Source organism: Crinia signifera, chromosome 4, assembly GCF_055691185.1.
Source record: "Crinia signifera chromosome 4, ASM5569118v1, whole genome shotgun sequence".
Lineage (NCBI taxonomy): Eukaryota > Metazoa > Chordata > Amphibia > Anura > Myobatrachidae > Crinia > Crinia signifera.
This window is the reverse complement of record NC_139220.1, coordinates 33,983,563-33,995,580: the sequence shown is the minus strand read 5'-3', so window position 1 is coordinate 33,995,580 and position 12,018 is coordinate 33,983,563. Positions and strand designations below refer to the sequence as shown.

General features: G+C 41.4%; 1 protein-coding gene across 3 annotated transcripts in view; it reads left to right on the top strand.

The window, feature by feature from the left end:
* Positions 1–12,018, top strand: part of LOC146073931 (matrin-3-like) — a 42,541-nt gene that overhangs the window by 22,136 nt on the left and 8,387 nt on the right. For 2 of the 3 annotated variants that reach the window (XM_083181515.1, XM_083181513.1), the window contains exons 6-10: positions 803–846; positions 4,276–4,404; positions 5,090–5,215; positions 6,005–6,160; positions 6,272–6,403. In XM_083181515.1, coding sequence (XP_083037641.1) covers positions 803–846; positions 4,276–4,404; positions 5,090–5,215; positions 6,005–6,160; positions 6,272–6,403 — 587 coding nt within the window. The remainder of the gene's footprint in view (positions 1–802; positions 847–4,275; positions 4,405–5,089; positions 5,216–6,004; positions 6,161–6,271; positions 6,404–12,018) is intronic. The other variant, XM_083181514.1, reaches the window with a different exon arrangement.

Below are 12,018 nucleotides of genomic sequence, written 5' to 3'. Positions count from 1 at the left end.
CCTCCCTATTTGTGTTTTTTCCCTAGGATCAGGACGGAGACAGTCAAAGACTATGGTCAATGGGGAGGTGCCAGATTATATAGAGGAGGGGCTGGATCCTGGGGAAAAAAACTACCTGTCTAATCGGAGAGGAGAGAGGGATGAACCCAATGTAATGGCTGCCATGAAGTATTCCGAAGAAAAGGTATTATCGTGAGTATAATCCTTGCTTTTTAAGCCATTATTGTATATGTTATATATGTTCCTTTATTATGTTTTTTAACATGTACTAAGAGATAACCATTCTCATTTTTATTACATAAAATTACTCATTTGGTAAAATTGTGTTTTTGATTCAATGTGGTCACAGCGCCGCTTCTTTGTATTTTTCTTCTTTGTCACATTTTCAAAACCTGCAGCATTCGTTTCCTGATATACATGAACTGTTGGTAGATCTTGAAGACCGGTTTGGCCACCTCTGCTGTATGCTGTAAATTGCCGTTTTGATCAGTTTTCTGTATTTGTGTGAAGTTATTAAATGTTTTTGGATGTATAATAGAGGTGTATAGTTTTACATATGTTTGTTTTCACTTTTTAGAGCTTATATAATTTCCCCTTTTTGAGTTTCAAAGTTTTTTGTATAGTGGCCTTTTAGCCAGCCCCGCCCCCTTCCTCCTTCAGGATTACGCTGGGCCATCCGAATTCCCCATGAATTCCAGTTCCCGACTTTAGTCTGTATTTTGTCCATGTGCATCAGAGCTTATTATTTGTAATGGTTGTAACGTGTGTTTTTTTTTTTTTTTTAACCTTTTTAAATCTGCAGGTAATGAAGATATGCCTGGTCCGAGATACATGCAGAATAGACCGGTAAGTCCATCTGTTCTTGTGTCATTTCAGAGCTTACTGCACAACTTAATGGACTGCTAATACCCCTCTATGCTGCCAAGATAACCCGGGTTATTGCCTAGTTGCCCCTCAGTGTATAGTGGTCCCTGGGTCGACTGACATGGTTATCCAACCCAGGTAGCAAGCCGGTAATCTGCGAGTTTTATTCTTTATTAGCTTGCAACTTTAAAACGCCGGGCTGACTGCCTGCAATTCAAAGGCTACTACATTACACCCCCATCTATGTTTTTATGGTGCATACAGCTTGTGCAAGAAACATTATACAATTATGGTCCATTATATTTAGGCAGGGGGTACATACTTTCCCCTTTAATGTTGTACAAATTTATAATAGGGGTATGCTATAGACCACCAAATATAAATGAAAGGGAAGAGTCTCTTCTTTTAAACCAAATCAAACAAGCATCAAATCAGGGTCAGGTATTAATTATGGGGGATTTTAATTTACCCGACATTGATTGGGAAAACGAAACAGGTAAATCAGCAAGAAGCAATGGGTTCTTAAGCTTACTTAAAGACCAGTTTATTACACAAACGGTAGAAACTCCAACTCGTGATGAGGCGCTCTTGGACTTAGTATTAACAAATAACACAGACTTAGTTTCAAACACAAAAGTAATTGAACAATTAGGGAATAGTGATCACAATATGGTTTCACTGGAAATCCACTTCAGTAAATTACATCAAAAAGGAACTGCAAAAATACTAAACTTCAGAAAAGCGAACTTTGAATTATTTAGGGAAGCCCTAACAGGAATTGGGTGGGAAACGGTTATGGAGGGAAAAAATGCAGAGGAAATGTGGGATACTCTAAAAAAGGTGCTTGATTCACTAACTATTGAATACATTCCTAAAGTAACTAAAGGTAAATTCAACAAAAAAAAGCCACCATGGTTGGACAAAGAAGTAAGGTCAGCTATCAACAATAAAACCAGAGCCTTTAAATTCTATAAAAATAACTTGAATGAGGAGGCATTCGCAAAATACAAAGAATCAAACAAAACTTGTAAAGGGGTAATCAAAGCAGCTAAAATATTATATGAAGAGTGCATAGCCACTGAAAGCAAAAACAACCCAAAGAAATTTTTTAAATACATAAATAGTAAACGTTTAATTAAGGAAAACATAGGCCCATTAACTGATACTAGTGGAAAAAGTGTTACTGAGGACAAGGGAAAAGCAAAACTGTTAAATGAGTTCTTCTCATCAGTATTTACTAAGGGAGAGCAGACTGTGGAACGAACATTTACCACAAACGGGACAAATAAGCCAGATCTCATTGTGGATTTCACGCCGAAAGAATTAATACTGAGGCTAAGCAAACTCAAAACAAATAAGTCACCAGGGCCAGATGGGATTCATCCGAGGGTATTAATGGAATTAAGGGATGAACTAGCTACCCCCCTACATTATATCTTTAGCAAGTCACTATCGTCAGGTATAGTACCAAAAGATTGGAGAATAGCAGAGGTAGTGCCAATATTCAAAAAAGGAAAAAAGGAAGATCCCGCTAATTACAGACCCGTTAGTTTAACATCAATTGTGGGTAAACTATTTGAAGGATTTTTAAGGGATGGTATCCAGGAATATTTAGATCATCACCTTCTACTCAGTACTAACCAACATGGGTTCGTGAAAAATCGTTCATGCCAAACTAATCTACTAGGGTTCTATGAAGAGGTTAGCAAAAACCTTGATAATGGAAATGCTGTAGATGTGATTTTCCTAGATTTTGCTAAAGCATTTGATACTGTCCCACACAAGAGATTGATTAATAAAATGGAGAACCTAGGATTGGGTGAAAATATCTGCAGATGGGTAGGGAATTGGCTATGTAATAGAGAACAAAGAGTGGTTGTGAATGGTGCCGTATCAGATATGATACCGGTACTAAGTGGCGTGCCCCAGGGTTCGGTTTTGGGGCCCATTTTGTTTAACATTTTTATTAACGATATTGGGATAGGGTTACTCAGCAATGTATCCATCTTTGCGGACGATACAAAACTTAGCAAAGTCATCAAATCACCAGAAGATGTCACCATGCTTCAAAATGATCTTGCAATTCTAGATGAGTGGGCAAAAAAATGGAAGATGAGGTTCAATGTAGATAAATGTAAGGTTATGCACCTTGGGAGACACAACCAGTGTGCAAGTTACAACCTTAGCGGAGAGGAACTGGGTAATTCCATACTTGAAAAGGATCTAGGAGTCCAAATAGACAGCAATCTAGGATGTAGTGCCCATTGTAATGTAGCTACAAAAAAGGCCAACAAAATTCTGGCATGTATTAAGAGGGGAATGGAAACTAGGGACTCAAGGGTAATTATGCCACTATATAAAGCATTGGTGAGACCTCACCTAGAGTACGGAGTACAGTTCTGGGCCCCACACTATAAAAAGGACATCATAGAATTAGAAAAAGTCCAAAGGCGAGCAACAAAGCTTATTAGGGGAATGGAGAATTTAAGCTACGGGGAGAGATTAAGCAATTTGGGACTATTTACATTAGAAAAGAGACGTTTAAGGGGGGACATGCTCAACATGTACAAGTATATCAAGGGCCAATATAAGGAACTGTCACACACCCTATTTTCTACTAGAAAGGAATCTAGGACGCGAGGGCATGAGTATAGATTAGAAGAAAAAAGATTTCATTCAGCTAATAGAAAGAATTTCTTTACGGTCAGAACAGTCAAACTCTGGAACTCTCTTCCCAGAGAGGTGGTAATGGCTGGCTCATTAAATGCGTTCAAGGCAAAGTTGGACAAACATTTACTGGAGAAAAACATCCATGGGTACAAATAAGAAATATAATTTGTCTGTAAAATACCAGAACCAACCAAATCAGCAATGGATCCAGGTTGAACTAGATGGACGCAAGTCTTTTTTCAGCCTTACCTACTATGTAACTATGTAAGTAGACCGTTGATAATCCGGCATCCTTGGTTCCAGCACTGTGCCGGATTATCAATTATGAAGGGTTATCGGTGGTACATCCCTACAGCTTTCCCTCCCATCCCCACTAACTAAACTCTAATCTCCCTCCTGCAGCACCTAAACATCCACAGCCTGAGTACCCTCCCCCGTCTAACTGTACCCCATGGACTTATTGAGCCATTTTACAGCCGCCCACAGCCTGAGACCTCATGCAGCCTAACTTCACCCCGGCACCTGACGTGAAAGAGGTGCCGGATAACTGGTGGTGTGTTTGTATAATGTTTTATATTTGTACTAGCACCCAGCCCTTCAAAATGACTTAACATAATAGTGGTGCCAGTGGCTGTGCACACGCAAATAGAAATAACGGGCTTATTAAAAGTACACACAATGTGTTTTTTATTTTATTTTTTTTATACATTTATGCTTCAAATGTTATTTTCCTCTCCTAAGCAGGGAACCGGCAGAGTGGTTCATATAATGGACTTCGAGCGAGGAAAGAACTTGAAGTACGAGCTTCTGAGTCTTGCAGAGCCGTTTGGTGTGATCACCAACCATTTGATTTTAAATGAGAAGAATGAGGTACGTACGCGTGTACATGCGTGCGCGCTATATCTTACTATAGTTTGTGTATCTCCTCTGCCTTCTTCTCAAAGCTTGTGGCTTACACAAAGCAGCCAAATACAGACTCTTGGGCACCGGGGCTGTGGGACCAGTGAGGAGGACTGTTCTGCTTCATGGTCCTCCTGCTAACTTAAACTGTATTCTAACTGCCCAAGGACATGAGAAGCAATCCAAAGGGTTGTAACTATAGGGGGCGACAGTCTAATTAGTTACGGGAAGGAGCATCCCATATGTTACACGATGGAGTGCACGTTCTTATGCAAAACCAATCTTTAGTCTGTGGCTCCTCCCTTGGGGGAAGATTAATGTATGCAGCCAGCCCAGGGCTGGCTGGCTGGTGTGTGTCACAAGTATGTTGTTTTGTGTATAAGAATATGAACGAGCTGTAATAAAGTAGAATACTGCCTGGCATCAGTTCTTGTGTTCTCCCACTCGAGTGGCAAAACCCCAGCAGCGGTGATTGAATATATCAAAGGGACTTGTTAAACAATCTATCAAGGGTGACTGACGCATGTATATTGTGTATATATATATTTTGTATAATTGTTAATTGAATTATTTTGCTGTATAATGACTGGTGCTGGATGTTAGAGCACAAAGTCCGTAACAGTAACGTGTCATTTCTCCTTTCTCCCGTCCACAGGTTTTCATTGAGATGTCCACCCCTCAGGATGCTATGGCTGTCGTGGATTACTACAGTACTCATCCAGCTACTGTGCTTGGAAAGAGCGTTCGAGTCCACCTGTCTCAGAAATATAAGCGTATTAAGGTATTTATTTGGACGAGGTCCTACTTCTGTTGTCATTTGCCTTATACAATGTTCTGTTACCGACGTTCCCATTGTCACCAGACTGCGCTCAGTAACTGTTCCTACTGGCTTCCAAGTCCAGAGCTACACAAAGGATCTATTGGATTCGATACATCGTGGTTGCTGAAAAGGACCCGCAATGTGCCCATGATGAGTCCGATTCTGATCTTGTGTTCAGCAGGTCTGACCACCTGAATGGGTCAGATGCACACGGGACCGTGCATCGGATCCGATGTCAAACACACTCCAGCGTAGGGGGCCTTTAGTGATCTAAAGAAGGCTACAAACCTCGCTATTCCTTTTTTTTCGGCTTTGAAGAAGCCAGTGACCTGCGTTACCCATTCGCGACCAGTTACATCTTGCAGATGTACAGAGCCTCGCTGTTTGGGAGAATCCCCTGTGACAGCGTGTATTTCCCCGGAATATAGAATAGGGTGAGCGGCCGGCAAGGGGGTTAAACATCAAGGTTTCCATAGCTGGTTTTCATCGATCCCGCCGTTTAACCCCCTCGCTGGCCGCATTGAAAACAGACCTTGGACTAAAACCTGTCCCCAATAACACCCCCCCCCCCCCCCCCCCCTTTATTGAAAGTTCAGATAATCTTGTTTAGCATTGATTCGCCCACCTAGAACTTTGTTCCCTGCTTAATCTGACCATCCTAATCTTTAGGATTGATCTGAGAATTGATGAGTTTCTGGCTTTTTTTTTTTTTTTTTACTAATTGTACTTTCTTTTTGTTAAACCATTAAGAAACCGGATGGGAGGCCTGACCACAGATTTGATGCTGGTCGTGTTGTACATCTCAGCAGCTTACCCCATTCTGGCTATTCTGACACTGCTGTCATAAAGCTGGCCGAGGCATATGGAAAAGTGAAAACGTATATATTAATGAGAATGAAGAACCAGGTAAATTCACATATATGTAGGAAGACCAATTTTTTTTTTTTGACCATATATTTGTTTGGCTTGTGATTCGTACATGTGAAGTGAGTGATAGTCTTTGTTTTGCTTTTGTAGGCATTTATTGAAATGGAGAAGGCGGAGGATGCTAACACCATGGTAGAACAATGTGCCAGAACCCCTCTAGTTTTTCAGGAAAAGACAGTGAAAGTAGACCTCTCTGAAAAATATAAGAAGCTGGTTCTTAGAGTAAGTAATCAGGCATACCTACAGGTGCACTGGCCATAGAACAGTCTCCCCACAATACCTCCTGCATTTCCTTGTTCCACATGCTCTCCCTATCTGTGTCTTGGGGGTAAAGTTCATGGTATTATTACTGTATTCTTGTATTTATAAGGGCTTGTAGGCTTTAAGTTGATGTACAAACTGCTTTGACTATAATGCATCATGTGTTGCCACTTTCTATGGTCGTCCTTTCTCTCTACAGCTTGCTTGTGTGGCCGCTGCAAGCTTAAGGCCGCCATACACCAGAACGATGATGCGCGGGTCGAGTGGTCGGCCCTCAGATAGGATGTACTGCATTCGTCAGCTTTATAAGTGGATCGTATGTGCTTTTAGAGCTGGTTGTTCTGGTGTATGGGGCCTTTAACCCCTTCCTGACAGAGCCAGTTTTTGCCTTCCTGACAGAGCCCTTTTTTTCAAATCTGACATGTATCACTTAAGTGGGGATAACTTTTTTTTTTGCTTTTACTTATCCCAGTGATTTTGAGATTGTTTTTTCGTGACACATTGTACTTCAAATTAGTGGTAAATTTGGGTCGATACAGTCTGTGTTTTTTTGTGAAAAATACCAAAATGTCGTAAAAAAATGGAAAATTTAGCAATTTGCAAAATGTTAAATTTTCTGCTTGTGAGACAAATAATCATACCACTCAAAATAGTTAATAACTAACATAGACCATATGTCTACTTTATGTTTCCATCATTATTTCAACTTCCTTTTAATTTTTTTGGACACTTGGAGGCTTACAATATGAATAGCAAATTCTCAATTTTTCAAGAAAATTTCAAACACTGATTTTTTTTTTTAGGGACCAGTTCAGTTCTGATGTGACTTTGAGGGACTTGTATGTGAGACACCCCCATAAATGATGCCATTTCAAAAACTGCACCCCTCACAGTATTCAAAACAGCATTTTGGAAGTTTGTTAACCCTTTAGGTGTTTCACAGGAGTTAAAACAAAGTGTAGGTGAAATTTCAAAATTTCATTTTTTTTGCAGATTTGCAATTTTAATACATTTTTCTAAGGAACACAGTAGATTTTACTAGAGAAATGTGACTAAAAATTGATTCCCCCAATTCTTTTGTTTTCATAAATATCCTATATGTGGCCCTAGTGTGCACGTTGACCAAACCACAGGCTTCATAATAGAAGGAGCACCTACTTGATTTTGGAGCCTCCTTTTTATGAGATTATTTTTTAGGCACCATGTAGGTTTCTAGGCACCATAAGATGCTAAAAGTTAGGAACCCCCCCACAAGTGACCCCATTTTGCAAACTACACCCCTCAGGGAATTCATCTAGGGGTATAGTGTACATTTCAAACCCCCAGGGGTTTCACCAATTTTGATACAACTGGGCAGTGAAAATGAAAAATTACATTTTTTTTTTTACACAAAAATGCAGTTCTGGCTCAAAATTTTTCATTTTCAGAAGGTATGAAGGAGAAAAAGCACCCCAAAATCTGTGCCCCAATTTCTCCCGAGTACGGCAATGCCTCACATGTGACCAAAAAATACCATTTGGGTGCATGGCAGGACTCAGAAGGGAAGGAGTGATTTTTGGATTTTGCAGCTCAGATTCTGGTGGAATATGGTGGGTGCTATGTCGCATTAGCAAGACCCCCCAAGCACCAATACAGTGGAACCCCCCCACAAGTGACCCCATTTTGCAAACTACACCCCTCAGGGAATTCATCTAGGGGTATACTGTACATTTCAAACCCCCAGGGGTTTCACCAATTTTGATACAACTGGGCAGTGAAAATAAAAAATTACATTTTTTTTACACAAAAATGCAGTTCTGGCTCAAAATTTTTCATTTTCAGAAGGTATGAAGGAGAAAAAGCACCCCAAAATCTGTGCCCCAATTTCTCCCGAGTACGGCAATGCCTCACATGTGACCAAAAAATACCATTTGGGTGCATGGCAGGACTCAGAAGGGAAGGAGTGATTTTTGGATTTTGCAGCTCAGATTCTGGTGGAATGTTGGTGGGTGCTATGTCGCATTAGCAAGACCCCCGAAGCACCAATACAGTGGAACCCCCCCACAAGTGACCCCATTTTGCAAACTACACCCCTCAGGGAATTCATCTAGGGGTATAGTGTACATTTCAAACCCCCAGGGGTTTCACCAATTTTGATACAACTGGGCAGTGAAAATGAAAAATTAAATTTTTTTACACAAAAATGCAGTTCTGGCTCAAAATTTTTCATTTTCAGAAGGTATGAAGGAGAAAAAGCACCCCAAAATCTGTGCCCCAATTTCTCCCGAGTACGGTAATGCCTCATGTGTGACCAAAAAGTGGCAGGACTCAGAAGGGAAGGAGTGATATTTGGATTTTGCAGCACAAATTCTGGTGGAATGTTGGTGGGTGCTATGTCGCATTAGCAAGACCCCCAAAGCACCAATACAGTGGAACCCCCCCACAAGTGACCCCATTTTGCAAACTACACCCCTCAGTGAATTCATCTAGGGGTATAGTGTACATTTCAAACCCCCAGGGGTTTCACCAATTTTGATACAACTGGGCAGTGAAAATGAAAAATTACATTTTTTTTTTTACACAAAAATGCAGTTCTGGCTCAAAATTTTTCATTTTCAGAAGGTATGAAGGAGAAAAAGCACCCCAAAATCTGTGCCCCAATTTCTCCCGAGTACGGCAATGCCTCACATGTGACCAAAAAATACCAGTTGGGTGCATGGCAGGACTCAGAAGGGAAGGAGTGTTTTTTGGATTTTGCGGCTCAGATTCTGGTGGAATGAATGGTGGGTGCTATGTGGCATCAGCAAGACCCCCGAAGCACGGTGAAATTATGAACCTAATAATCCATAGATGTGTGGTATATTTTAAAACACTCCTTTATACATAGGCCGGGTTTGTCGGGGCAAGTGTCACACTGGAAAATAGTTTGCTTTCTTATTCCCTTTTTATAGCAAACTTTGCACCTTTTTTGTGTCCTGCCCTTTTTTCCAGTGGAGGGGATTTCATCAGGAAAATGCTGCCCTGGTACAATACGGGGGCCAGTACTAGAAGTACTGGGGCCCTCTGCCTGCTGGTTCCCAAATATTAGGCCCTTTATGACATCCTCTTGAAAGTGCATAAATGTCCCCCTCTGGCCGGTAGAACGGAATAGCACGTAAGCGTTATACAGTGCCATCTGGATGATATACACGGCCAGCTTCTTGTACCAGATTTTTGTTTTCCGCAGGGCACTGTACGGCTTCAGTACCTGATCTGAAAGATCCACTCCGCCCATGTACCTATTGTAATCCAGGATACAATTAGGTTTTGAGGTGTGGGTACTGGTACCTCGTACAGGGACGGAGGTGGTACTGTCTCCGTGAATTGTTGTCAGTATAAGGACATCCCTCTTGTCCTTATATTTGACCAACAACATATTTTCGGTGCATATTCCCCTGCTTTCACCCCTTCTCATTACTTGGGCAATGTGCGTTTTTGGGAGGCCTCTTTGGTTCTTGCGCACAGTACCGCAAGCTGCTGTACCTCTTGAACCAAGGGCCTTAAACAGGGGGATGCTAGTGTAAAAGTTATCCACATAGAGGTGATAACCTTTATCCAGGAAGGGGTGCACTAAATCCCAGACAATTTTTCCACTAACACCTACGAGGGAGGGGGGGCATTCTGGCGGTTCAATTCTTGAATCCTTCCCTTCATATACCCTAAACCTGTGAGTGTACCCTGAGGTGCTTTCACACAGCTTATACATTTTTATGCCATACCTTGCCCTCTTACTGGGAAGGTACTGGCGGAATTTAACCCTTCCTTTAAAATGTATAAGGGACTCGTCTATGCAAATGAATTTATCTGGGATGTACATCTCTTCAAATTTGGCACTGAAATGATCAATGACCGGCCTGACTTTGAATAGCCGGTCAAAGGTGGGATCATCTCTGGGTGGGCACTGTGCATTATCGTTGTAATGCAAAAATTTAAGGATCGTCTCAAATCGAGCCCGGGTCATGGCCATACGGTAAAATGGGGTGCTGTACAGAACATCTGTACTCCAATATTGCCTAATTTCTGGCTTTTTTACTATGCCCATATGAAACACCAGACCCCAAAACGTCATCATCTCTACTGCATCTACAGGGGTCCACCTAGCAAATGATGACGTGGGGTTTTGAGCAATAAACTGCTGGGCATATAAATTAGTTTGGTCCACCATTAAATTTATAAAATCATCAGAGAAAACTAATTTGAAAAAGTCAATTTCTCTGAGACCTGTGGAATCAAATTGGATTCCTGGCATGGCCAAAAACTCAGGAACCTGGGGCTCAAAATTGTCTGGTGGTGGGGTCCATACGAGATCAATTATTGGGGGGGGGGGGTCTCAGCTGCTCTACGGGGGCGTCTTTGAGGGGGTCCCTCATCACTAGAGGAGGAAGAGGAGCTTAAGATGAATCCTTCAAATTCCCCGCTTGCATCACTGGCTGTGTCAGAGTCAGAGGCAAGCATGGCATATGCCTCCTCCGCTGAATACATTCTTCTGGATGACTGGGATGACATTTGGGATGCCATTTTTATTTTTGTGTTACTGGTAGTGAAATGTTTCAACACGTGTATAGTGTAGGGGGGGGGTACAAACTTTATTTCAACCCGGGGGGTGTGTAGTGTGTAGTGTGTATGTAGTGCAGAAAAAAAAAATACTTTATACAGGAATTTGATCCCAATAAAAAAAAAAAAAATTGAAGGGGTTAAAAAACAAAAAAAAAAAAGGTCCTGCGCCAAAAATTGAGCACAGATGTTGGTCAGTAACGTCCGTCACTGAACAGCGCTCAAAGGCAACAGGAATTTGATCAAAAAAAAAAAAAAGATCAACCCTGTGCCGAAAAAGCTGATCAGTGATGTACGTCACTGATCAGCGCACAGTGGCCACAGAACACCCACAAAATCACAGTGTGTGTAAAAAAAAAAATTAAAAAAAGACCCCACAGCACCCTCAAAAAAAAAAAAGGTGATCAGTGATACGACACGGGGCAGCAGGTGCACAACCTTTGGTGCAACTGACAGTGCAACTGGCAGCAACTGACAGGTATATATAAAAAAAAAAAAACCTCTGCACCCCCAAAAAGTTGCTGATCACCTCAGATATAGTGATCAGCACAAAAGGCGGGGGCAGCAGACACAAAATATAGCAGTCTCTATCACTCTCTGTCACTATCTCTCTCTATCTCTCTATCTCTCACTATCTATCACTCTATGACACTGCAGCAGCACTGACAGTTATATATATGAAAAATAACCCCTGCGCCCCCAAAAAGTTGCTGATCAGTTAATTTATACTGATCAGCACAAAAGGGGGGGCAGCAGTCAGTTATATAAAAAATATATAGCACAATCTGTCACTATCTCTCTATCTCTCTCTATCTCTCTATCTCTCTCACACTGAAGCAGCACAAAATATAGCACTCTCTGTCACTAGCCCTCTCTATCTCTCTCTCTCTATCTCTCTATCTAAAACTCGATGACACTGCAGCAGCACAACACAGCACAGCACAACACTGGAAGTCACAACAAGTAGCAAGATCCCAAGCAGTGATCAGGTAAGTATTTTGCAA